The 27,450-nt window shown below is 27.3% G+C and overlaps 3 protein-coding genes across 6 annotated transcripts; all 3 read right to left on the reverse strand.

Annotated features, from left to right (window-relative positions):
- Positions 1-2,350: 2,350 nt before the first annotated feature.
- Positions 2,351-6,150, reverse strand: LOC126846828 (uncharacterized). Of its 2 annotated transcripts, XM_050586633.1 has the most exons (6): positions 6,104-6,150; positions 4,785-4,817; positions 4,301-4,390; positions 3,807-3,857; positions 2,902-2,982; positions 2,351-2,632 (listed from the first exon to the last, which is right to left on the reverse strand). In XM_050586633.1, exons 1-6 carry the CDS (start codon positions 6,135-6,137, stop codon positions 2,400-2,402), a joined length of 522 nt encoding a protein of 173 aa, XP_050442590.1. In that variant the 5' UTR covers positions 6,138-6,150; the 3' UTR covers positions 2,351-2,399. The 2 variants fall into 2 exon arrangements, with proteins under 2 accessions (XP_050442590.1, XP_050442591.1); XM_050586634.1 differs by lacking the exon at positions 3,807-3,857.
- A 5,950-nt stretch (positions 6,151-12,100) lies between these two features.
- LOC126846589 (alpha-ketoglutarate-dependent dioxygenase alkB homolog 7, mitochondrial) lies at positions 12,101-13,772 on the reverse strand. 2 transcript variants are annotated; one of them, XM_050586195.1, is made up of 4 exons: positions 13,311-13,772; positions 13,050-13,232; positions 12,805-12,929; positions 12,101-12,735 (listed from the first exon to the last, which is right to left on the reverse strand). In XM_050586195.1, the coding sequence occupies exons 1-4, from the start codon at positions 13,614-13,616 to the stop codon at positions 12,609-12,611; spliced, it is 741 nt and encodes a 246-aa protein (XP_050442152.1). In that variant the 5' UTR covers positions 13,617-13,772; the 3' UTR covers positions 12,101-12,608. The 2 variants fall into 2 exon arrangements, with proteins under 2 accessions (XP_050442152.1, XP_050442153.1); XM_050586196.1 differs by having other exon boundaries at positions 12,623-12,752.
- Positions 13,773-15,610: 1,838 nt separating this feature from the next.
- Positions 15,611-27,326, reverse strand: LOC126846780 (uncharacterized). 2 transcript variants are annotated; one of them, XM_050586572.1, is made up of 5 exons: positions 27,274-27,326; positions 27,077-27,176; positions 26,715-26,831; positions 15,970-16,128; positions 15,611-15,717 (listed from the first exon to the last, which is right to left on the reverse strand). In XM_050586572.1, exons 1-5 carry the CDS (start codon positions 27,321-27,323, stop codon positions 15,652-15,654), a joined length of 492 nt encoding a protein of 163 aa, XP_050442529.1. In that variant the 5' UTR covers positions 27,324-27,326; the 3' UTR covers positions 15,611-15,651. The 2 variants fall into 2 exon arrangements, with proteins under 2 accessions (XP_050442529.1, XP_050442528.1); XM_050586571.1 differs by lacking the exons at positions 15,611-15,717; positions 15,970-16,128 and adding exons at positions 26,095-26,260; positions 26,494-26,652.
- Positions 27,327-27,450: the final 124 nt, after the last annotated feature.

Genomic DNA, 27,450 nt, shown 5'->3' on the forward strand with positions numbered 1-27,450 from the left:
TTACTAATAAATCAAATATTTCTCGAGTCATACATAAAAAATTGTATGTTTCTCAAAAATCATACACTATAATAAAAAATTATAATCAAGTATAAAATATCATAAGTCATTTAGCTACATATCAACAACGTTCACAAAACATCAAATCTGACTCAAATATACGTTAAAAAAAAAGTAATAAACTTTACATGTGGAGTGACTTTCAATTAAAAAAAACTACTATGTCTTTAACATTTAATAATAGTGGTAAAAAACAAAATTTTTATGAGGTAATATTGCTCGACACAAAATGTTGAGTTTGATTAACGCCGATTATATCCTTCTTCAAAGATTCCAAGTAGAAAGGAGCATTAATTATAACAAATCTTCACATAAAACAAAATAAATATAATAATTTTTAACTTACATAATTTAATTACTATAAGGTACCTAATCTAAAACAATATAACTAGTATTTTGTAGACACAACGGTAAAAATACAAGAAAATAATTTAATCGGTTCAAAATATTATAGATTTATAAAAAATGCATACCTATATTTTAAACATAACTGAATAATCATAAATGTCATATTGATCTACTATAGTTAGTCGCGAATTGCACATTAGAAATTCAATGCATTAGTAGCTTAACAGTATTCTTCATAATAAAAAATGTCTTTAAAAATTAAAATTATTGTGATATTTGATAAATTTTACTTACTAATATTCCGGCGATTTGTCGTCAATATCTATCCCATATTAATTGCCATTATCATTACCATCAACAATGATTATTTATTACTTCCACATCAGGGTAATATATTATAATGTTTATAAAATATGGATGTAAATTTTCCAAATCTTCATGGCCAAATATTTCAAATACAACATTTTCACTCTTACTAATAAGAACAAGTTTTTGTTTATGAAATCATTACGTTTATTAGTTTTCATCGTACATTGTAGAGCAATATAAAATTCAGTCATAATTAGAGAATTTATAAATACATTTGACAGTATTTCAATGTATTAACAAAACTGCACAGGACGTTCCAATTTCTGAATACCCATTGCAAGTCACGTTACCGGTTGCACGCACTTTTTCAGTCATGATAATATAATATCATAAACATACCGTTAAAATATGAGTAGTAGGGTGTTCCTAAAGTAATAGGTGTCGAAAAAAATTAATTCAGGCCTTACCCCCCTAAATGTGTGTCTATACGTAATAAAATGTTCTACCAAAAATGTTAAGTCAATTGGTCAATGTTAACCCTTGCCGATATTGAACTAAAATCAGACTAGTTCAATTCTTCAGTAAACCGCGGTTTAGTCTATCATTTCCGTAAATATTTCGTTAACTATTAGTTAAATAAAAAAAAATTGTGATTATCAATTTTAAAGAAAACTACATTTTCTAGATATTTTTTTTCATGTATAGCGTTTTTAAAGAAATGTATTGGCTGAATTACAGAAAAATTATTACCTCAAAAATGTATCAGTTTTATAGCTAATAAAGTATTTATTTGTTTTTTAGGAAAATTGAACATCCTATATAGTTTATACATATTTTACATACTTTAACTTATTTTGTATTTATCCAACTTGTTGATTTTAGAAATTAATGGTTAAAATATAAATGTAATATAATTTATAAAAATTAATCTAGAGCACATTAATATGATTTATATAGAAATAAACAAATAATTTTCTAAAAACCATTGGATAAATGAATATGGATCAAAATTTCGAATCTTTACAACGTAATAAGTAGGAAACTAATTGATAATAAAAATAAGAAATTCAAACGCTAACATTTTTTTTAAATTTTGCCTGCAGATTTATGAAGTTAAAAACATACGTTCCCATTTAAAAAACGAAATGCGATACTTGTTTTACGTATAAGGGTTGGAGATAAAAATATTCTAAATATTGAAAAATGTTTTTTGATTTATGATTTCTAAGAAATTCATAATTTTTGAGAAATATATGATTCTTGAGAAATATTTAATTTTAATATTATAGATGTCTATTGCTATAATGTCCTCCCCCCCTTTTTGAAAATGGTATAACTTTGGAACGGAGGGAGCACTAACGATGGGGTTTTTGGCACAAACCAGCACTAACGCAGCACAATCCGATGATGTTAAAAGAAATTCAAATTTCCAATTTGAGGGGGCCAACTTAATGGAGCCTAAAAAGTATTAAGTAACTGTTTGAATCTTCACATAAGTAACAAATGTAAAATTAATCGTGAGTAAAACTGTTTATTAATAATACATTGAATGAATTGACTTATGTAAGTGTAAGATGTACTAAGTAGGATATTTGTGCAATATGAAAATATTGTTACAATAAAATAGCAATAGTATTATACAATTTTTAGACCAAATTTATAAAATTGATTCCTGGTCTAAATTATCTTAAGTGCTCCTCTAGTGGTCGTACTGTATCGTCATCTGGGCTTATTTGCCACCATTCGCCATTCATTTTTTTGAATCTTTTTTGTGTAATTCCATCATCCAGGGTACAAGTATTAATTATGGGGTCAATCCAAATCTCTTTTATGTATGATGTTGGAAATTGTGTACTCATGTATAATCCCATCAAACGACACATTTGGAATAAAGAGACATCACTTACAGGTCCATCTAAAAAAATAAAAAACATTTTTTTTTTTAATTTGCTAAATTTAGCCTATTAGTTAACTATTCTGTAACATAAAATAGAGCAAATTTCAACTTGAAAACAAGCATTAAATACTATTTATGACTATCGAGAAATTCGTATTTTATGAGGTCGTATCAACTACTAACAAATACATCAAATTATAATGCAGTTAAAAACCCCGGTTTATATATTTTTGTATAATATAACAGCCACTCTAAAAACCATACAACTCCATAAATCTAATATTTACCGAATACACGTCGTTCGATTATATTTTTTGGAGATCTTCCAGTAACTCTTCTCTCTTCTATAAGGGATGCCAAATTGAAACCTAAAATTATTATTAAATGACTGTGTTGAGAAAAATTATAAAAAATATTTTAGTTGCTCTTAATAAATAATTTCACCCGTTTAGGTGCGCCGTGCGGTCGGCTTTGTACTTATTTTATTATTCGCGTTATACACAGTATTTATTGAAATAATAATAAGATACATAATAAATAACCAATCAAAATAAGAATATAATTATTTTTATTATTGAAACGACACGATAAGGTCATCTCAGCAACACTGTTATCTCTTAGCGCAGTTAGGTTAGGTCACGGCTTTAGATAGACTAGTTGCGTATCGAGCTATGAAAAAACGGCTACAAGAGTTCTTTCTAAAAAGTCAGTGACTGTTAGCGCTCCATGTGGAGAAATCATGGAACTCATTATTTTTCACTGAGGATCCGTGTTATATTTAGCCGCGTATATGATAACAACCAGGTTATCTATTTATCAGTGCTGATAAATCGGTTATTATCATAAATGCGAGTGAATATAACATGGATCCTCAGTGTTAAATAATAAGTTCCACGATTTTTCCACAAAGAGCGCTAACAGTCGCTCACTTTTTAGAATGAACCCTTGTAGCTGCAGAAGAACATTGCGAGGTGTAGGCCGATACGCAACCGGTCTATCTGCAGCCGTGGGTTAGGTTATGTTGGCAACAATGTTATCTATTTTCTCTTATCAGCTAGATTAGGTTAAGTGATAATGCTTATCAGCTGAAGCCTAAAATAATTCATTTTTCTGCCATCAGGAGGCTTTTCTAAAAGGTCAGGGTGTGGACCTACTACAAAAAAAACTTCAATTTTTTAAATTTTATATTTACCTAAGGTATCTCCTCTTTCTAGTTTCATCAATAACTGGTAATACATCGTTCCTAAAATTTAAAACAAAATATATTTGCTACCTATTTTTTATGGGTGCTTACTAGTTTTTTGTCAGCTTGAAAGCGACACAACATTCGCGCCTACTTTAAACGTAAAATATAACGAATCGTTGTCGTCATGCAAACGTTTTGGCCAAAACATATAATTAAGAAGACTACACTATTCTCATTAATCGCAAGGAGATTATAGATCAGAAATAATCACTATTCAGGAGACAGCAGTTTATAAGTATATTTTATTGTGGTTAGGGGTTTTCTCATAATAACATACTAAACCACAAGTTACTCTTATTTAAATTTGCTAATCTTTTGGATATTTGTTAAACATTAAAATTGTTTGTATCTTTCTTATATAGTTGGTGAATTACTCTTATAAAATACCTATAAAAATATATTAATGGTTCAAAACCAATACAACTGCATATAATATTTACCTATTATCCGTCTGAATATATTTTTTAAAGCTGTTTTAACAAGACCTCTTCTCTGATCTGCAAGGATTGTCAAATCTAAGCTTCCAAAATCTGCGAAAATTTTTAAATGACCGTTTTGCGAAGAAATAATCAAAATAAAACATATTTTAGTTACTCTTGATACATAAATATTGCATTAGTTTTCAAAGAATTGTGGTATAACTAATGACTTGTACAAGTCATTAGTGTTAAAACCCGACGGTTGTTATATTTCTATACATGATATCCCAAAAAGCTTATTACACATTATCATTTTAGTTAACTTTAGGTTGATAAGGAACGAAAATATTCTAGGTGTACGCCTCCCTCCTAAATTAGAGCACCAGACATTAAAAAAAATAACAAAAACCTACACTCATGGCATATTATGTACATAATAAAGCAAATTTTAACTTCAAAACAAGCTTTACATGCTTTTTACGACTATCAAAAAATTCATAATTACCTTGGCCTTCGTCAGCATCAGGAATAGCAATGTCTGGAATCAAACATCACATCATTATGCAGATATTAATACCTGGTTCATCGATTTCATATATAAAAATCACTCTAAAACTGATATAAATTTAACCAATTTGTTGTAAAATTGTTGTTAAATTATTTCTAATAGCAACTTTTGAATAAACGATTTTTATTATATTTCTAATGATCATCAAAAACTTAAGCATAAAACAAATGGTTTTTTGAATGCTATTAATTGATTTTTTTTATTTTTTCTATAAAACTACAAATATATACGAGTATAATTATGAATTATTTATGTACTTAATATACTCCCTATTTCATCTTGCATTAAAAACTGGTAGAAATTGCATCCTACAAATTTAAAAAATGTTTATATATTTTAATATACCCACATATTTTTTATGATTAAAACCAATGTTATGTTTTATTGGTATTTGACTATAGGTACGTAATATAATTATTCTCAAAGTATTTAAAAAGAATGAACACCTATGCATTAAGTATATAAAAAATACAAATGTGGTTACTTGTCATTAAGGGTTGTTGCGTTAAATCTAAAATTAAAACACAAATCTTGTGTGCATAAAGAACAATAAACTACTGCGCAGAAACACTTTCATGGTGTGCAATGTAAATTATTACCCGGTATAAAGTTAATAATGTCCGTTTTGTCTGAAATTAACATTACAGAAATTAATAATATTGCATTTAATTTTCTATCACAATAACGGGAAGCCGAAACTCGAGGTAAAAAAAAACATATGGATTAGTAACCCGGAAGAAAGCTGCTCTGCCGGATATTCAACACGATAGGAATCTTTTTAGAAAATTAAATTGGAAAGAAATATAGGAAATATTTTCATAAAATTCAACAAAAACCATTACCCGGCATAGCGATCATAAAGTTAAGATTGGCTGAAATTAACGTTACATAAATTAGATTGTGATAATAGATTTGATGTTCTTTCATAATTTATTACATTATATATTAATTATAAATTGTAAGAAGTACAAATAAAAAAAAACCATATTAAATATACTATAAGGTATCATCATGAAATAAAAAGGGCTGAGTTTAAGCAATTGTAGCGATGATAATAAAATACATACAATAATTGGACGAGGTTGACAAAGCTAAGTTTTTTTTATAAAGATTCCATTCAAAATATAATAATTATATCACTCATCAATTGGTTAAAGATAAATTTAAGTTGCAATTTTTATTTACTTTTCAAATATTTTTTTCTACTTTTTTCTTTATAATATATTTTTTTTAATTATTATTATAATTATTACTACCGAAAGAATTGTAATCTTCATCATCATTAACCATTACTTCAATTACATGCTCCAATCCATCTAGAATAAGCAGACAAATATTTGGGCTATACTAAACAAATTGATATTAGGTACCATATAAATAGTAATAATAATAAATCATGCTTAGTAGTAGCTGCTTAAAGCTATTTCTTCGAGTAGGTTATTCAAAATCGCAACTTATAGAAGTATAATGTCCTGTGCATAGGTTCTACATACCTGGTGCACTTTTTTAAACTATTAATAGAAACTGTACATTTTAATTTACCAAGAACTTGACGATTGGATACTCATAATATAACATTTATATAATGGCATATTTATTTTAAATATATCTTACTTGCTCTAGAATTATCTCCTACAATTAAATCATTCTTATTATACGCATGCTCGATGGCTGCATCTATAATACAATTAAAAAATATGTAAAAAATCAGTGAGTTCAAAAACCTAAAGAACTTTTTTATTTATAAAACAAAAATATTACTGACTTGCAAGAAACACTTCCATCTTATACGTCGCTGCAAAAAAGTGAAATATTTAATTTGTTTTCAAATTTAAACTACATTAAGTTGGTATTTATGAAAATAAAATAAAATAATTACCTTCTTCATTTGCCGAAACATTTACAAAGACAAGTATTATTAAAAAACAGAAAAGTTTCATTTTTATCTACAAATAATAATAAACAAACAATTAATTTAGATTAGTCATAAGTCAGTTTTTTTTATGATAATAATATAATAATAAATATTGTTATTAAAGTTAGATTTAAAAAAGGACACATTTGTTTCAAGCGTCTAAACTACAATACAGTGCTATTAAATCAACGCATGATAGATTTAAATAAAAATTATTTATGATGATATAGTCATAGAAAGAGGATAATATTTTAGAGGGAATAATGTTTTAGATGCATTTCTGTTAAAAAAAAAAATCCTAGTAATAATTTTTTTAGTGTACACCTAATGTAAACTCATAACTGAAAAAGTTTCAATACTACAAAAATTAAAAAAGATAAACTTTGTAGGGTAATAAATTGTGCATAATATACTTGTACTATTTTTTCTAAGCTTTGCATTTTTTCTTTTTTATAACTTTAAATTGATCGATTATAGAAAAATGCAAAAAATACAATTATACACGTATATTATGCAGAATTAATTTCTTTACAAAAAATGTTTTATTATAATTTTTGTAGTTTTTGAATTTTTTTAGATACTCCAACTCCAAAAATTCATGTGTATGTGGTACCTACTTACAAGTATTGATATATTGATGGAATTTCTTAAACAATTATCTACTTGATTAGCTTCTGAAACGAAATGTTCTTCGTGGGCTCATAATATGTTCATTTAGTGGCACAGCTAGTTCATTTTTTTTTTTTTTTTTTTAGTACGATTTATGGTGTAGGTATACAGCTTAAATGGAAAGTGTCAACGTATGTCTTTTATTAAATTTGTATGATAAATGCTATTTATACATACAAGTGTTATTAACATACATTTGTATGTACGCGTGTAAGTCATTTTTGCTATAGATTTCAGTTTGAGTTTAACGTTAAAGGTTCTTAATTTTTATTGGCATGAAAATTATGTATATTAAAACGCTTAAGTCTAGGTAACGATTAGAAAATATATTATTAGTTTCGAGCTTAAAGAGGACTGAGGTTTGAGGATTCAGAATATTAAAATTTAAAGACCATTTTCCAGTCAAATATAACTGGTTAAAATTTCATGTAACTCATGTCTTCATGAAATACATAAATAATAATATTATACATATGTATCAAACTATTATTAAAATTGCGTAAAATAATTTACCTATTATAATAAGACTTATACCTACGCAGTTCAAAACATAAGTCCGTATGTTTTGACAAGTTTGTATTAGGACAGGTCAAATTATTAAAAAATTACAAATTATAAGATCTTGTTGATAGGGTTAAACAAAATTCCACAGTTGTTAAGATCTCATACTTTGTTTTTTTATTTATTTTAATACAAAATTAGTTTCAATAAAAAATTAAATAATAATAAATTATCTGAAGCACTGAATAAAAATAACTACTTATATCTACCAAATGATTTTTTTCATCAGCTGTCTACAATTACTATTATCACTATACGTAGTATAAAAGTTACAACTATGGCTGTTTTTTTTAATTGATACATTATTTTACTTTTTACAAACTTGGCAATATTTAAATTCAATTATTTTTATTAAGAAGGATATAATTTTGGTTACCCATCTAAAAAAAAAAAATCTGCTCTGCACTGCTTCTACATACATGTTATATAAAACGGTAGTACTACAATATCTAAAACAGTATCATCCCACACAAGTTTGGAAATATTTACTTATCTTTCAAAAAGTTTTAAATATTCAAATTCAATTATTTCCCATAACTATATTTCGGATTTGGATCAAATCTGAATTCATCTAGGCCAGTAAAATATTTAATAGAACATTAGTTTATTAAAAAAGTTATTAGTTGCCCAATAAAGAATAATAAATTTTGTGTTTTGTGCTCGTGAAGCATTGTCCGGTGTGCGGTGCCGTCCTAAAACAAATTTTTTTTAGTGACTATCAAAAATATTACAGTATCCCAAGTCAAAATAAAAATACTCTACAAAATATCGTAGTTAATTCAACTTAAAAAAATAAAATATGTACAAATAAAAATTAACATTAGCTAATTTAAGTTTTATATTAACTTAATTTCAACAAGAAAAAAAAAATCATTAATAAATGTTTTTCTAACGCTATCAGCTGTAAGTTTTGATCGTAGAATTTTTTTTAATACGGATTATCACTAATTCGTTATACTGTTATATAGATGTTTGCAATTAACATGCTCAATTTTCCTTTTTAATTTTCTCTAAATAATTTGTATCTTTAATTGGTAGTTTATATTTTGGCAGATGTTTTCAATTAAGACATGTTTGACAATTAATGTAAATTGTAATGGGATCTGCGAGTAATGGAGATACCCGAGCCGGATTCTTTTTCGCTCCATTAAATAACTATAGGAAAGGAGTAGGAAAACTTTTTTATTTAATAACACTTTGAAAATTAAACGCCCTGTGGCAACTACAAAAAAAAAATACATCTTCAAAAAAGTTCTGTTGTGGTTTACCAATAAATTAAATAGTTTTTATTATTTTAAAAGTAATCATATTGATAGGTAAGTTTGGGCAAGGTCATCACAAACGCTCTTTAGCTGTATTGCCATCAACATGCTCACCATCTTGAACTTGATATATTTTACTAATTAATCAAATATAATGTAAGAAAAAAACGGTTTTTAAAAACAAATGTATAATATATTATTTAATTGAAAAGATAACTATGCATAATACAAATTGTGTTACATGGTTATAAGTAAACCGAAGGAATTATTTGTATATATATATGATCATAGATTGGTTGAAAAACTGACATTTTCGGTACAATTACTGCCAAAGAAGACTGAAATAATACAAAGAATGCATGATTAATAATAATTTTACACAAATTAAAATACATAATAATTTATTTCAACCAACACAAGAGACTTAGAAATAACATAAAAATATTTTGACAAAAACAAAATAAACTACATGGCTACTTTTTGTGTTAAAATTGAGAAACATGTTTTATTTTATTTTCTGACAGCTGTTGTCAATAAGCGATACTTTTAGGCCATAAAATAAGTTCATGTGTAATTATTTTTGCAAATTTTTGATTAAGCAAGATTTTTCTGAGTACCGTCAATTGAGTCTTGCTCGAGTAGGAAAAAAGCATATTTTTAAATAATATGATACAAAATAATTGAATTTTTGCAACTATTTTTTTTTTTTTTTTTAATACTATCTTATAATAAATTATGCAATTGTATAATCGTTGCAAATTAATACCTGAGTAGTCCAAAAGGAGGTCCTCCGATTTCTGGGCCTTTCTTGAAACCTAAAAAAAATTTGTACCCAAAAATTAATACATTGGTACAGGATTTATTATGAAAATATTATTCAAATTAATATTAGGTAGCTGTATGAAGACAGCATGAATAAAGTCTCCGATGAACTAATGATCTGATAAAAATAGTTAAATTCCCACAGTATCTAACATCGTCCAAGACATACCATAAAATGGGGGTATCGCAAAATGTAGATACAAGTAACGAAGAATAACATTTTTTTAAGTCATGTAATATTTTAAAATGTCAACTAGAAACAATGATATTTTATTCCTAGTGTTGCGTTTTTGACTGGAAATAAAATAAAATTGTATTTTTTATGTTATGCTAAATAATTTGTTTTTACGCCGATTTTTAATCAGCAGTCCAAAATACATGAACTTTAATAGTTTAATAGTTAAGCTCTAGCGACTATGGTTTTTAAAGAATAGGCATAAGTATTGAGTTGATTGGCAGTAGGATGTTTAAAGTGTATGCATAATAATTTCTGAAATTAGATGTAAAAAATCTATAAGAACATAACGACGCTGCAACCGTCTCTTGCGCGATCAAAATTGCCAAATTTCGAGTAGTTATAATTTCTGAACCAGCGAGACTACAGATTTACGATTTCGGAAAACTAATTAGCATAAAAAAACAAATAATTTGGCAACATAAAAGTGTGCCTCGTGAGGTAAATTTATACTGATTTTATAATAATGACAAAGTCAACCTAAAGAAAAATACTAAAAATAATATATTATATATTTTACCCATGTATATAACGAATGGAATGAATGCAGCGTGATACGAAATCTTGAGTACCTCGGTTACATACTCCAGGCGAGCCTTGATGCCGGGTTTGAGAAGTCCCATTTTCTTTTAGAGGTTGAAAGATTCTACTTTAAACGAGTACGGTAAGTAAGTGTTGAATTTTTTTAGAAAAGTATTGGAACAGTTTGGATATAGACCACAAGTTTGTCGGCTTGGAGACTGATTTATTGTTTAGCAAAAGATGAAAGATAGTAATGATAACCGTTATCAAACATACCATGGTCGCAGTAACGAAATGACATAATGGTTAATGATTTTAAGCCGCGTTTTTTGAAAAAGGTCAGTAACGCAAAATATGAATTTCAAGTAAAAAAGTTACTATACAATTTTTCGAAATAAAAGTTCCATAAGAACAGCTATTTAAAAATTTTAGAATAACAGTTGTAAAGGAATTTTTATTAAAAAGCTATAAAATATAAGTTATTTCGAATGCACTGAACCTTTAATTGTAATAAAGTTATTAAAGAAATTGCTAAAAAATATAAAAGTTCTGCTAATTTTTCATTTTTAAACAAAAAATAATTCAATGCCTGGTTTTAAAATATAAATCTTAATCCAACAACACAAAATTAAAAATCATTTACAGTCTTATCAGATAAATGAGAATGTTTACTTTATTGTTGATTAAATATAATTTATTATAAAAAAATGACTACCTAGCTATTACTTTTTTTGTCTGAATTTTTAAATTACATTTTGGCTTCACAAGATATTTTATTTTAATTGTTATTAAATTACGTTAGGTTTTATCACTGGATGGCTTCCCTCCTCATATTACATCACCGTTTTTATTTTTCTCTGTATATATATATTAATATTACTACTTGCTTGTTATGCCCTGTAGCATAGATTGTAAAAACTCTTCTTATTATTATTAACCAAGTACAAAATACCTATTAAACAATCAAAGCCCACAAGTTATGTTTTTTAGTTTTAATGCTTTAATATTTAGTAGTTAATGAAATAAAACAAAAACTATTTCACTTACCGATTTTAAAATAAAATATTATTTTATATATATTAAAACGCGTTATTTGTTTCAAATTCCTTACAAAAAGAAAAATGATTTTGCACTTAACGGGTTACAAACAGTAACATGTTATTTTTGTAATTTTACTTCTCTAGTATTTATGGTTGGAACTTGAATTTTTATTTCCAGGACGCTTGATACATCTCGATCATCTAGATCAATTTATAAGATTGGAGAATATTTTCAATTTTGTTTTAATAAAAGTAGGTTACAATAAAAGATAGATACAAGAAATACAATAATAAGGAGAGCAAAAACTACTAGCTTCTCCATTGGGATAAAACCTCTTATCGGAGAGCAAGAATACTTATCTAGAATTAACAATTATTTGAAATAAAAATAAATAAATAAAATGAAATGAAAATAAATACAAGTGTTAATTACACGGATATATAACAAAAACTTATGTGCGGGTAACAATACATATTTAAAAATTAAAAACAAGAATTTATCGGTAACAATAATGGAGTTGTTATTTGCATTATCAAGTTAAATTGTTAATCTTAAAGTACTTTGTCTACCGAACTAACAGTTTAGACCTAGTTAATAAGTTAAGTCACTTGTAGTTGAGAAATGGTGATTTGTAGATAACATAATATATTTATTTAAAAATATAACAATTTATCACTTTATACCAAATGAGTTTAAACATGTAATTTACTAACAACTAATATACCTATTATTTCCTAACTTACAGGTGGTTCATTTCTAAATACAATAGACACGCGACGTTTACGCACAATTCTTTTTCCGTTAAACGGTTCGTCGTTGTCCGGTAATATTTCGTGAGTGTACTTGTATCTCACATCATCTCTATAAAATCAAAGTTTCTATTACGCAATTAAAATAAAACATTATAATGTATTATAATATTGTATTTACTTCATTATGTATAACGACCGTCGAGGCAACAACGCACGCACATGGATGTGAGGTTCGGCTTCATCGGCTAATCGCATTATTGAATCGGAGAGTAGACTTAAACCCGCAATAATATTGCCACAGAACTAGGATTAATGAAAAGTTAACATTTTATAGTTAAAAAATCAAATTACTTGTCATAGTAAACTTTTGAGCAAAACATTGTTATTGCTTGAGGTGTTTAAATAACTATCGACCATGCTTACTTTTATACTGTCGACGTGTGCTTTGACATAACCATCGTCGCATATATCGAGCACGTGTACTCGTTGCATAGGTACTGTGTTGGAGTCGTCTTTAAATGCTAAGCTTCTCAATCGCTGAATTATGTCTCCGTTGGTTTGATTTTTCCAAACGACAACTTCAGTCTCTCTGTATCCATGTATTGCCTTAAACGTCATCGAACGGACTGTTGTCAAACTGGCAGTTAACAAGCGTGTACAACCAAATATAATATCTATACTTACATCGTCCCAATGGTCGTGTTGGTAGCGCAAACGCTTCAAGGATTTTTCTATTTCATCGATGAGCTGTACTTCTTCGTTTTCCGTTACCGCGTCCGGTACAACGGTAAAATACCGATCGAAGACATTTTGCCTGGAAGCGGCCACCTCTTTCGGGAAACGACAATCGATGTATTGTTTGTTGTTGTTACAGGCTAAAAGCGAATGTGCTTCAGGGACGGAAGTCGTGAATCGTCGTAATCGCGTTACCGGCTCATGAAGTACAACAAATTTGTTTGTGGAAGTTTTCAGAAACGAAGTAATCTTCATGGTGTTAAAAACAACTATTGGTGATTTTATTATTTTTTCAAGGTTTACTCATTTTGCTCACAAACATGAAACATCACTACAAATGGCCATTCCTTAATTATTATTGGTTTTAGTTTTACACTGAACGGGACGTTTTACGTTTGTAATTTTTTTTAGCGTTATTTGTTATCAATAAGATATCTTATATTTGTTATCTAAGTTGTTAGATAAACAGCTGGTGTGATAACAGCTAAACTCGTAATTCTTTTAAAAAGTTGAAAAATTGAAATAAGTAGTACTGGAAATTGGAATCCTTTATTTTTATGTGTAATTAATCACGATTAAACATTTTTTATTTATATTTTATTACAAAAAACTGACACAATCAACTATCAAGCGATATCAAAATATATAGTCAAAATTACAATTTGCATACTTACTAAGGCCTAAGTACCTATAACTTCTGTAATGAACTGTAGAGTAGTAAAAGAGTACTTTTTCGACTGCCTAAATACCGTTTGCGAAATACTAGTATTTTGATGGTGTATAATACAATACAAAACACGTCTTGTAGTCGTATGTAAAAAAGTAAAGTTAATAATTGTCTAAACAATTATGTTTTAAGTTGTTAAAAAAAATAACTTTGTATAAGTCCGATCAATATTGGTCACCTGTCATCAATTAAATTCTTTTAAATTGTTCCTTATCGTGTCCTTACAATTTTTCTTTGTTTGTTTTAGGATTCAAAACGGCAATTAAAAGTTGTTTTACCTACCAAGGTGAAGTTTGTTGTATGTACCTACTAAAATATTGAAAAACGTTATATAGACGCTACAAAAGTATTATGAAAAAATGTTATATCTTATATCGATAAAAACTCGACCTCCTTACTGTATTAATATTACACATGGTACCAGAAAAAAAAATAACCACAAAGATTTTTGGCTACAACAGTGATCGAGGTTTCGTTAGATAGCTCTGAAGAAGTACGCCATACTGCCTATAATTTACCTATAATAATAATAGGTAAATTATCATAGGTACTATTTACAACTACCTAAGTGTTTATGTTCAATGTGAGTTATGTCATTTGAAATTTAAAAGTTGTTGGCATCATAATTATTTAATGAGATTGGGTTTTAACTCAAGTTACTTTATGGGTATCACATCTTTTTTTGTTTTTTTAATGTCCTTTTATGAAGTACCAATATTATTTATTATTTATTAAACTGGCTTGACGCCTAATAGAACATTAGGTATACGACATATTGTAGCACGAAAATTATACAAAATTATATAAACTAAAATACATCACATCTTTAAAAACCAAAAATTGTCATTAAAGAGAAACACACTTTTAAAGTACCTAAATTAAATAAGTATTTTGGACTACTGTTTGACGTCCAGATTTTAGAAATTTCAACCTTTAATAAGTCAAGGACAATAAATCAATTCTGTTACAGGCGTGATTCGTCTGTAATCGAGCAATAATGTTTCAATATTTAAATTCCTTAATATTTAAATTGATTTATAATTTTTGTAACGTGACTTTTCATTTTTAACTAAAATTAAGTGATTTCTAAACATCTAAATTACAAAAAATGTTTGGTTCCTTCCAATATTTGTAGCGCCTGACATTTGCAGTAGCGATCATACAAATATAGCAGTATTATTATTTGAAACTGATAACAAAAAAGCAATTTTTAAAGGCTTCAAAATTAAATTTGTATTAAATTTTTTACAGTAAGGAAATCTGTATGGAAACGTATAAATCAAATATCAAGGTCTTGTTATCTATATAGTAAATATTGAAAAATAATGTACTTAAATCTCAATTATTGTACATTATTGAAAATAATATACAGCAACACCATATAAATATAAAGTTTCTAACTATAATGTTTCAATCATATTTCCTTAAATATTTTAAGTGAACTATACATTTTGTAATGTGATTTATATTTTATAACTAAAATTAAGTGATTTCTAAACACTTAGATTATAAATAGTAATTTGTTTCTATCAGCCGATCATCGATTTTCAAAACGCAAATTTGTTAATTATCATCCGTATTCGATAACTTCATCATAATATTTGCTATTGAATATGATGTTTGTAAAACCTGGAAAACATATTTTATTATAAATTCAATTAATTATTCACAATAATCTTTATGTATGTATCCATATAAAACCAATTAGCAGAGAACATATTTCAATATATTTATAATGTACATTTATATTTATAATTTATTTATGTGCCATCAGTTAGTTTATTCGCCAATCAACAAGATTGGTACTTTTTTTTGCAATACATTTTTAAAAACGTCACTAATGTATGCTTATGAATAATACAACATACTCGTAAAACTTACATTCAAAAATAACTTCAAATCGATTATTTTTGTAGGTGTAGCTCTAATGTTCAACTGATTTGCATTATTCATCGCCATCGCTAACAACAGTAATTTTCTAAATCGCATATCCATTGCCGTCCAGTTACAACTGTATAATCCAAAGTTTAAACCATCTCTCTAAAACCAGAGAAATATTTGTATTCACAATAGACACCTTTATATCATTTAACCTGAATTACCGCCTCGTTCATAAGGTCCGAAAAGTATAGGTAATTGAATAACTGACCAGCCGCACAGATGTAAGTGGCAATGAATTGCAATAGGCCAATACAATTAACAGGATGAGTCAGAAATACCTAAAGAAATAAGACAATTTGTTAGAAATTAAATTTGTTTAAAATTAAACAGCTAACTTGCATTCAACCAAACTAGGCTTAACGTATTAGAGCTTTTCCCAAAAACGTATAACTTAACGAGCTATTTTTCATAAAATCTAATAGACTACCAGGATAAAGTACACATTTTTGAAATAATAAGAATATTTATAATAATAACGATTTTAACGAGTTATTTTCTTAAAAGTTAAATTAGTCCAAAAATATAATTTACAATTTTAACCTATACAAAAAATTATAATAAACAATGTGAACTGCACAAAAAAAATATTTTCAAAAACAAAAACTTGTTTTTTCCTATCAATGTGGGGAATGAAATTGACATGATCGATAAAGTCATTACTATTTATGAACAAGAATCAATTGTATCTATTCATTGTTTTTTATTGACATTGAAAACGTGTTTTATTGCGGTTAGTACATCGGGTCGGGATTAAAAAACTAAACGAAAGGAAAACAGACCAACATGGATATACGTAAAAAACCTGAAATTAATTTACAATAAAATGATAAAATACCAAAGCAATGTTGTAAGCAATTGGTATAAGTGAGCCCGAATAACAACCAACATGTAATAATGCACTGAATCGAACTATGGAACAGAATTCTCTCATATGCCTAAAAACACAATAAACAAAATACATATAGATTAGAATATATTTTAAATACATATTAACAATATTTTTAGATAAGACGAAGATAGTAAAATTAAGCTTACAAATGCACTTTTTGGGTATATGAAATTTTTGATTTCAATTCCTCAAATACTTCGTCACCTTTAACTGTAATATGACATAAAAGGTAAATGAAATTACTAATTATAGTTAAGGAATAAGTTGTTTTTTAATAGACTTTATCATCAGTGACAATCCTTGAACGTTTACCTAAATTTGGTCAAGAGAACACTAAGCAAAAATTGTATTTTTATACTATTGTAAACAGTTATTAAAGTGATATTTCTGTTTTGATACCATTACGATAATTCGTAGTGATACGGTATTTTTCAATTTTTGTCGGCTAATAGAGTAAATTTTGTTTGAAATTAAAACGAATGATTCGGTCATAAAATCAGGAAAAACTTGACTAATAAGTGAAATTAATAAATATATATATAAAATATTTTTTTTTTTTTGTAACACATTTATTTTTGTGTTGCACTTACTTGTTTCGTTATCGCCATGTCCAAATTTCATCAAGTCTGATATTATAATTTTATAATGGATAGTTATTGCCAAACAGAGTGAGAATACAAATATATCAAAAACAAAAGTGTAGAATGTCAACAAAAAGACAAACGAGGCTTCAATTAAATAAATAAAATAAAAATATCTGTTGTAGGATTGGTCAGAAATCGGATAATAAAAATTAATGATATTTATGGTTGTCGAGTTAATCGAATTTTTGTTTGACATTGTAAAATTATAAAGAATTGGGAAAACTATCCATAAAAATACAGTGAAACAAATCAGAATCCAATAATAAAATAACCTTGCATTTAGTTTTTTTAATCTTAATACAGTTTCATTATCCAATCGATCTTGCTGAATCACAAAAAAAACAGTACATGTGGTAGCAAATAAGTTCAAAATGTTTTTAGCCTTTCTGACTACTGTAAGACTTTTTTGAAAAGCTACAACCCCTAAAATATAAATCGTTACTATTTGACTTAACCTGTTATAGTCGATATTATGATGATTTTTATATTTGTAAATGAGACCAACAATACTGAACAAAAGTATTATGACTGAGTATGTGACTAATATGAAATTTATTTTTGGCCATTGTTTAATTAACCATACAACTGAAGAAAACCGTCTTAAGAATCCATGTTCAATTCCGTTGTGAATCACTGCTTCCTTTCTACCATTCGATAAATCCACCATATTTTCTTTTGTGCCTGAAATAGAACCATTGTATCATTCTTGTATAATTTAGGAATAAGTGATTTCATACTAAAACTGAACCCAGTATTTATTTAATTTTTGTATGAAATTACTGATATCAGTTTTATATAAAGTGTTATTTTTTGTTTTTTAATAAAAAAAAAAATGTAATTTATAAAAGAAGCCTATATTTTATTGTACTGTTTGTATTTATTTTGTATTTTATTTTATTGAGGAAATTGTATTTTTTTTTAAATCTTGTGCACTGAAGTTAAAAATGATATCTTACAACATGAACTATAAAACTTATAACCGTGAAAGAGAGGCTGAGACAAAGAAAGAGAGGTGAACTAAGACTATCATGGCTTATATTTTAATTTCTTTTTTTAACAAAATATTTTTTCAAATTTCGAAATCTCAGAAATGTGCCTACATATTATTTTTACAAGCTGCTTGTAAATATATTTTAGTTTTTTTATACCACATTATTTTTGTTAAGTGATTGTTTAAATGATAGCCCTTAAAATTTAGGGTTTGCAGGATTTTGAAAATAATAAAAGTAACTCGTAATTTAATTATTAATTAACATTTTATTATTTTTTTTTAATGAAATTACTAGAATCAGTTTTATACTTAACTGTTTGTTTAAAAAAAAGTTTAAAAACCCATGGATAAAAATTCATAGGTATAGTATAGGTAGTACTCTTTTTCATTAGTTATGAGGCAAAAAATGATTAAATATAAAAGGTGCACTTAAAAAACTTTACAGTGAAAGTGTTGAAACAAAAGAAATTAAATTAACAACTAATACTTTTGAATTATAAATATTACATTTTCCCTTTAAATATTAAACGACCAGGGAAGAATGTCCACATAAATAATTACAAATAAGTACATTCCAATGAATTTCTAACAAAAGAGGAGGATCAATTCTTCCCTTTTTTTAAATCACACTGAAGTTAAAATTTATAAAATGCGTGCACTATAAAAACTGTTAAAGAAAATGAGAGGAGTTATTTTAAATATTTTATTCCAAATTGAATTTGTTAATGAACGTTCAGTTAATAATCTTAAACAATAATGGGGTTTGCGGGCTTGAGAACTTAAGCAATAATAAATACTTTGACATTAAAATAATAATAATAATATTAAATACATACTAATGGAAAATTAGTTTTAAAAAAAATTAAATGACCTAGCAAGAATGTCCACATAAATAAATAAATTAAAACTAATTGATACATACAATTTTTTTGTGGTGTTTAATATTGGCAACAGACACAAGTGCGGAACTCTCGTCTGACTTCGCCCTTTAGTGTTTTCACAATGCGGAAATCCTAGCGACGTTTTCCTTCCCTTGATATAGCTCCAAATGTTATGGGACACGGAAACTATAGAGGTACACTAACATGATATGGTGCTTTACGAGTTTCTTTGCATATATATATGTATAGATATATGCATAAAATATATACATACAATATATATACAATCCCAAAAAGGAGGAGTGGCCAAGTAGGTAAGGCGGAAGTATGTTAGCGCTCACTGACAAGGAGCCGAGTTCCCCCTCTCTGGCGACGAACAGACGAACCATCCCGAACAGCGAATTCGTCAACAAACCATCATCCAATGATGGTAGCATTGAGCCTTAAATGCGGCGTTTAAAGATGACAGAATAAGATGATAGAATAAGACATGATGATGATGATGTTGTAATAAACCCGACTGCAAATACGTAGAAATAAATTTCAATAATGTAAAAATACTCGAAGTAATGCCTTGAATGGACGCACCAGAAGATAATGCATTACCTTTTAAATGATATTGTTAATAGGTCTTCCAAGAACCACCGATGAGTAACACCGACATGCGTATACTTTACGTGCACAGTGACTCTCCGCTTGTTATCAGTTTTAGTTTGTTAAAAATGTATGGTCAAAAATTAAATATATCGACCAAAAAATGTATCGCATGTTAATTACTTTCAAAGGACAACCCACTCAAGTATACACCGACTTGTCTATTAATCATTTTAATTGACCTACCCTAATATATCTGCACTCCCGGACAATAACTAGAAGAGTCGAATTTTGTGAAATTGAGCTTGGCCCTTGGCCGGGGCATCTTGAGGAAACACATATTGTTTAAATGCGGGTATATAAAAGTCAGTAGTTCTTTTAAAGAAATGTCCTTTAATTCATTTTGCAATTATATGAAATAGCTATTACATGTAAAAAATAAACTCATTTTTTTAATTTAATAATACACAATCCCTTAAGTATTTTTTATTTAATTGTTGCGCAATTTCGACCCAGTATTCGTGAAGAAAAGAGACCCCATCAGGACATACAATTAACTGATATTTAATGTAATATAACGTTTGATTTCGGGAAAATATCATTCTTAGTAAATTGATGGCCAACATACTAAATAAATCTCTAGCCTCGTAGTCTCTAGCATATCGTCAATAAAATCTCAATAATTATGCACCGTCGATGCATTCGTAATAATTGCTTATTTGTTTGTAGTGTAAGAACATTTTTTAAATAATGATTATAAGGTGCAATTGTGTACTTATTATGCGGTACTGCCGCCTGTCATCGCAGTACTATACTGGTCAATTGAAAATACATTTTTTAGTAACCTCGCGGAAGTGATTTCTCTATAATATATAGAAACATTTCGACTGTATTATAGAGTCTGTATAGTCGAATGCAAACATGATTACAAAATATATAATTGTAATCGACGGTTCAGTTGTAGAAAAATAACCAAACGTTGTTTTTGACAGTACTTAATATGAAATGATATTATTTTGTTTTAGCAGAATATTATTTTATTCGAAATTATTAACAAATAAGTTAATTACAATTTTTACCATGACCTATTTCGAAAAATATACAAACTCTCTTTTAGTTTATCAAAGTTTTTTCATACATTATTCACATAATTTCGTATAGTCGTGCATTAGCATGTTGCTTCGGTCTACTGCAGTATGAGGATGAGAAAAATATTTCAAAACAAAATGACACAAACTTTTAGAAGGAAAAGGATAGGTTACCAAAGAGTTGATGAATCAATAAAAAATGTATACAAACATTGTACAAAACTTCGGTTACTTCTTAAATATTAATAACTAATTACTAAAACAAAATGGAAAATTAGAAACAAACCTACTAAAAACCAAAAAATTCCATTTAGATTGTCGTAAATTGCTCTGAAAATCATAATTACACAACTCTATTGTTAATAACCTGTGTGATTTCTATTAATTTTATAGATAGATGTTAGAACTATAGTCAGTGAAAACGATTATTGGAACTAGTAATTAATATAGACATGAAAGAGTTTATTCGAGTTAAATGCCAAACTTTTAGTTTAGTACCCGTAGTACCTGTATCACATCATTAACTTAACTTAAAGTTTTCTATATTAAAATAGCATTGAGCAGTGATGTAACTAGATCCTATAAAACATAACGTAAAAATGCGCCCTAAGAATCAACTACACTTGTGGCACATGCCCTGTAGCAGTTTGAAATGAATTATTTGATAATATGTTTATACTAAATTTATTTTACACTAATTTATGGCCTTAAAATTAATAGAAAAGAGAAACACATTTTGATTTAAAGCTAAAAAACCACCAGACTGATTATAAGGTATTAAAGAATCATTAAAAGTTGTCTTTTTCAGTGATATAATAGTATTCCAAATATAACGTTTCAATAACAATTCCTTATTATTTTAATTGATTATAAATTTTGTAACGTGACTCTTAATTTGTAACTAATATTAAGTGATTTCTAAACATATAGATTATATATAGTGATTTGTTTCCATAAGCCGATTATCAATTTTCAAAACGCAAACTTCTTAATTATCATCCGTATTCGATAACTTCATCATAATATTTGCTATTGAATATGATGTTTGTAAAACCTGGAAACACATTTTATTATGACTATAACTAATCCGCAATAATATAATCTATATATATATGTTTCCATAAAAGGCAAATTCGCAGATGACACAATAAATTGCAATAGGCCAATATAATTAACAGGATGAGTTAGAAATATCTGAAGAAATAAGACAATTTGTTAGAAATTTAACAGCTAACTTGCATTCAACCATACTAAGCCTAACGATATAGAACTTTTTTCAAAAATGTCTAACTTAACGAGGATTTCTTCAAAAAAACCAATAGACATACCAACAGACAGATCAACCAACAGGATAAAATACAAATCTTTGAAATAATAAGAACATTTTTATATACAGTTATTTTTATATTAAATGTGATGTTCAACTCACAACTGTAAATGCGGAACGCTCGTTTACCTTCGCCTCGTTGAGTTTTTACAATGCGACAATCCTAGTGACTTAGTCCTATTTCCTTAATATTGATCATGATGTATTTTACATAACTAGCATTTTATTTATATATACAAACCCGACTACAAATGCATTGAAATACATTTAAATAATTTAAAAATAATCAAAGTAAAGCCTTGAAATAAATACACCTAAAGAGAATGCATTTAATGCATTCTCTTTGAAATGTCATTGTTTCTAGGAAAATGACCTACATAATTTACGTGCACGGTGACTTCTATAATTATTATCAGTTGTAGTCTGTTAAAAATTAATAGTAAAAGAGTTTACATATCGATTATAAAGTGTATCGCCTGCTAATTTCTTTCGAAGGACAACTCACACAAGTATACTCCAACGTGTCTTTTAAACTTTTTACATGACCTACACTAATATATTATATATTCTCTTGGGAAATACTAATGGAATTTTTAAGTGTTCTTTCTACACGAATTTTTAGTTTTAAAACTTATTTTTGCCCCACTAACTTGGCGAAGGTGCACGGAATATATTGTATTATGATTTTGTAGAATATCGTCTGCAGTGAGCAGAAACCACACTAAAAATGAATAGAACTCATAAAAGTATCACTCTAAGCCCCATTCTCATTAACTAATTATATAATTTACCGGCCTTTGACGGAAGCCATTAATATTTTTTATATTTATAACTAGTTAACTGACGTGAATACAAGGGACCCTCTAATTAAATGAATATTCAGAAACTGTTGATAACACTGATAAAGTAGGTATGTATTAATTTCAAGAATTTTAGAGTTATTGTTTAAGCTTATTATTTATAAACATTATTTTGCCACAGAACTATGATTTTATAAATAGGAATTATTAGAAACTAATAGTTTATTGTAAGAAATATAAGAGTTAGAGATTCGTCTTAAATTAAACTTTCTGAAAATTGTTGGTCACGTTGTTCTCAATGGCCTAGGGCTTAATAATGACTAAATCTAATTCCTAATTCGGTTTAAAGTTATATGTGAAGTTACCCAGCGCATCACATTCCACCTCATATCCTTACTTTTATTAGTAATTAAATAAATTTAATTGGTTATCGACCAGTCTAAATTGTCAGTAAACTATTCTTAATTTAAAAATCCATATAAATATATATGTTACTAGGTATTCAAGTTACAAGTGCCTTTATTATAAAAGTACTTATTATGATAACATGTTTTCTCCTTTAAACAAATAATAATAGGTACTTAAAATTTTAAGAAGAATGCAATATAAATTATTTATTGCTTAATGCCTTAATTGAACAATACACCTAAGTTCCGCATCGAAGCTAAGATAACCAAGGTCAATTATTACACAAGTATAATCTGAACTGTCGTTTAAATATTTTAAATGACCTACACTAATATATTATGAATTAATTTGGGAAATTCTGAGGCAATTTTTTATTGCTCCTTCGCGATTCTTTCCTAAATTTGAAGCACCTTAACTTTGCAATAGCTTTATATAAAATTAAAGCAGTTTTGACATTTCGTGGATAGTAATAAATGTTCTGTAATACAATATTAAGTGAAAGAAATTCAGAGAAACCACGTTAAACGAATAAATCAAACATTCTACATGGTCTTTGATTTTTCATGAATTTTTAGTTTTAAAACTTATTTTTGCCCCACTAACTTGGCGAAGGTGCACGGAATATATTGTTTTATGATTTTGTAGAATGTCGTATGCAGCGGGTAGAAACCACACTAAAAATTGATAGAACTCATAAAAGTATAACTCTAAACCCCATCCTTATTGCCAATTGATGAAATTGGTTTTTCGGTCCGCCAAATAAATAACGTTTTGCACAGAAACTCCAAACATCCATTTTAAATATTTTTTAATGACCCTGAACCCGCTTCAATCAATAAAGATATATTTTTTTTTACTGCACTTTATAAAACTAAAATGAAAATTGAAGGGCCTCACGAAAAAATGTTCATTAGAATGGATACGGTGCACACCCCCCTAAAATGTGTCCACTGCACAACGTATCACTCTACCTCCAGCTGTACAAAGTCTAATGATATTTCTCCAACCAACGTATGTCCTTTTTGGCTAGCCCGTTAATTACCGTGGTGGTTCAATTCACATGATCTTACAACGTTTAAATAAAAAATAAAATACTATCCCCAACTTAAACTTAAAAATGTTCCACTCGATAGTACATTACTAACTAATTATCTGTGGAAAATAATTATCCACTAAATTAACTGTATCCGATTGAACTTAATTACGAGTATCTGGTACATTAAACAATATAATATTATTAAATTTAGAAACATCATCTAAAACTAACGCATGCCTTTCAAGGACAATTATTTTATTGTTTAAACTTAAGCTTCCAACTTCCAATTAATCTCCTTAGCTTTAGCCCAATACGATGTAACTAGATCAATAGTGGTTTTATAACTAGATAAATTAGATTCTTAAATAGGCAAATTTTTTTTTTTTTTTGAGATCGTTGAAAGACACTTTTTTTTGAGATCTTTAAAGGACAATTCATTAGCAAAAAAAAAAGCCAATTTGAAAGCTTTCAAAATTAAATTTTTTATTAAATTAGTTTACAAAAATAATATAAGTAAAAATACTTTATAGCAAGGAAATCTGTGTTTATTAAGTATATATGTTTATGAAGTATATTGGTTTGTTTAAAATGAAATAATTCTGTCGTCGGTTGTTTCTAAAAAATATTTCCCTAACAAACTATATCAAAATTTGAAATAGAAAATTCGTTTAACATTTCATGGATTGTAATAAATATTCTGTAACTCAATAGTAATTAAAAGAAATTCAGAGAAATCACGTTAAACCAATAAATCAAACATTCTACACGGTCTTTGTACTATCTTTAATATAGTAGATTTTCCATGTATCTAATACCATTGTAGTTGAAAGTTTAATAAATAACGAAATAGGGAAAATTATTATTATTTATTTTTTACTAAAATAACAGCCGTAGTACGTATAATGTATATTAAATATACAGATATGCCAACATCGGCGAACTACATTATAACAAAACTACTACTCTAGTCGAAATAATTTGTCGTATTACCAAGTTGTGTCACTCTATAATGTATACATTTTTCTAAAATACTAAAAAGTATTTCAAATACGGATCAAATCTAATTATGCGTTTCAAAATAACATTTTTTTTAACTCTATAATAATACATTATCAAAAAAAAAAAATAGTCTCAACAAATACCTTTTGAGTTCTGCATCGAAACTAATAACAAAATGACTTATTGTTAAAAATTAAATGTATGTATAAGAAAATATTCAACTCATATTGACAATTTTATATATTCCAAATTTGCACACCAAAATATGCTTTTAAAATCTCAATATTATTGCACATTTTATTGATTATAACGCCATACAGCAAATACATATATTAATAGAAAGTAACAACTATGTTTCAATCATATTTCCTTAAATATATGTACTGATTTATAACATTTATAACGTGATTTGTGTTTTATAACTAAAATTATGTGATTTCCAAACACCTAGCAGTGTATAGTGATTTGTTTCTATCAGCCGATCTTCGATTTCAAAAACGCACGTTTGTTAATCTGTATTCGTTAACTTCATGTTCACCATAATATTTGCTACTGAATATGATGTTTGTAAAACCTAGAAAAAATATTGAATTATAACTTTAATTAATTTTCAATAATAATCTATATTTTTGTATCCATATAAAGCCAAATCGCAGAGAACATAATTTAACATATTTATAATATCTTGTGTCATCATTGAATTTATTCGTCAACCAACGATATTGGTACTTTTTTTTTTTACAATCAATTTTTAAAAACGTCACTAATGTATGCTTATGAATAATACAACATTCTCGTAAAACTTACACTCAAAAATAACTTCAAATCGATTACTTTTGTTGGTGTAGCTCTAATGTTCAACTGATTGGCATTATTCATCGCCATCGCTAACAACAGTAGTTTTCTAAATCGCATATCCATTGCCGTCCAGTTACAACTGTATAATCCAAAGTTTAAACCATCTCTCTAAAACCAGAGAAATATTTGTATTCACAATAGACACCTTAATATCATTTAATCTGAATTACCGCCTCGTTCATAATGTCCAAAAAGTATAGGAAATTTAATAACTGTACAGCGATGCAGATGTATGACGCAAAGAATTGTAACAGGCCAATACAATTAACAGGATACGTTACAAATAGCTGCAGAAATAAGAAAATTTGGTAATTTATTAATTTGTTATAAATTTGAAAATTGTTTATAATAACAATTTTAAAGACTTATTTTCTTAAAATTTAAATTATTCTAAAGAAATCATGAATAAATTGTATAAATTGACATTTAAAACATGTTTCCTTGCGGTTATTATAACGGGTCAGGACTTACATTAAAAAGCTAAACGAAAGGAAAACAGACTAACTTAATTTACAATAAAATGATAAAATACCAAGCCAACGTTATAAGCAATTGTTATTAGTGAGCCAGTATAACAACCAACATGTAATAATGCACTGAAACGAACTATGGAACAGAATTCTCTCATTTGCCTGAAAACATAGTAAACAAAATACATATAGACAAAAATATATTTAAAATATATATCAACACTATTTTTAGACAGGACGTAGATAAATTAATGCTTACAAATGCATCTTTTGGCAATATGATATTGTAATTATCAATTCATCATACATTTCGTCACCTATACCAACAATATGACATAAAAGGTAAATTAAATTAAAAGCGACAATAGAATACAAATTATATTTTCTTTGTTCCTTATAATAAGAACAAAATTAAGATTTAATAAAAAATTCTTTT

Source organism: Adelges cooleyi, unplaced genomic scaffold (assembly GCF_023614345.1).
Source record: "Adelges cooleyi isolate 19-005CV unplaced genomic scaffold, UGA_ACOO_1.1 ACOO_flye_CR_arks_rails_tigmint_CR_PRNA_9, whole genome shotgun sequence".
NCBI lineage: Eukaryota > Metazoa > Arthropoda > Insecta > Hemiptera > Adelgidae > Adelges > Adelges cooleyi.

Coding starts and splice junctions, on each gene's coding strand:
- LOC126846589 (XM_050586195.1), bottom strand. CDS start 13,616: ATGAAGATTACTTCGTTTCTGAAAACTTCCACAAACAAATTTGTTGTA. Junction 12,930..13,049: donor CACACGTCGACAGTATAAAA/GTAAGCATGGTC, acceptor CATTAATCCTAG/TTCTGTGGCAATATTATTGC. Junction 12,736..12,804: donor CGGTCGTTATACATAATGAA/GTAAATACAATA, acceptor TTGATTTTATAG/AGATGATGTGAGATACAAGT.
- LOC126846828 (XM_050586633.1), bottom strand. CDS start 6,137: ATGGTTAATGATGATGAAGATTACAATTCTTTCG. Junction 4,391..4,784: donor TGATGCTGACGAAGGCCAAG/GTAATTATGAAT, acceptor AAATTTTCGCAG/ATTTTGGAAGCTTAGATTTG. Junction 2,983..3,806: donor AGAAAGAGGAGATACCTTAG/GTAAATATAAAA, acceptor TAATAATTTTAG/GTTTCAATTTGGCATCCCTT.
- LOC126846780 (XM_050586572.1), bottom strand. CDS start 27,323: ATGTATGATGAATTGATAATTACAATATCATATTGCCAAAAGATGCAT. Junction 27,177..27,273: donor TATTGCCAAAAGATGCATTT/GTAAGCATTAAT, acceptor CTATGTTTTCAG/GCAAATGAGAGAATTCTGTT. Junction 16,129..26,714: donor TGGACATTATGAACGAGGCG/GTAATTCAGATT, acceptor CTCTGGTTTTAG/AGAGATGGTTTAAACTTTGG.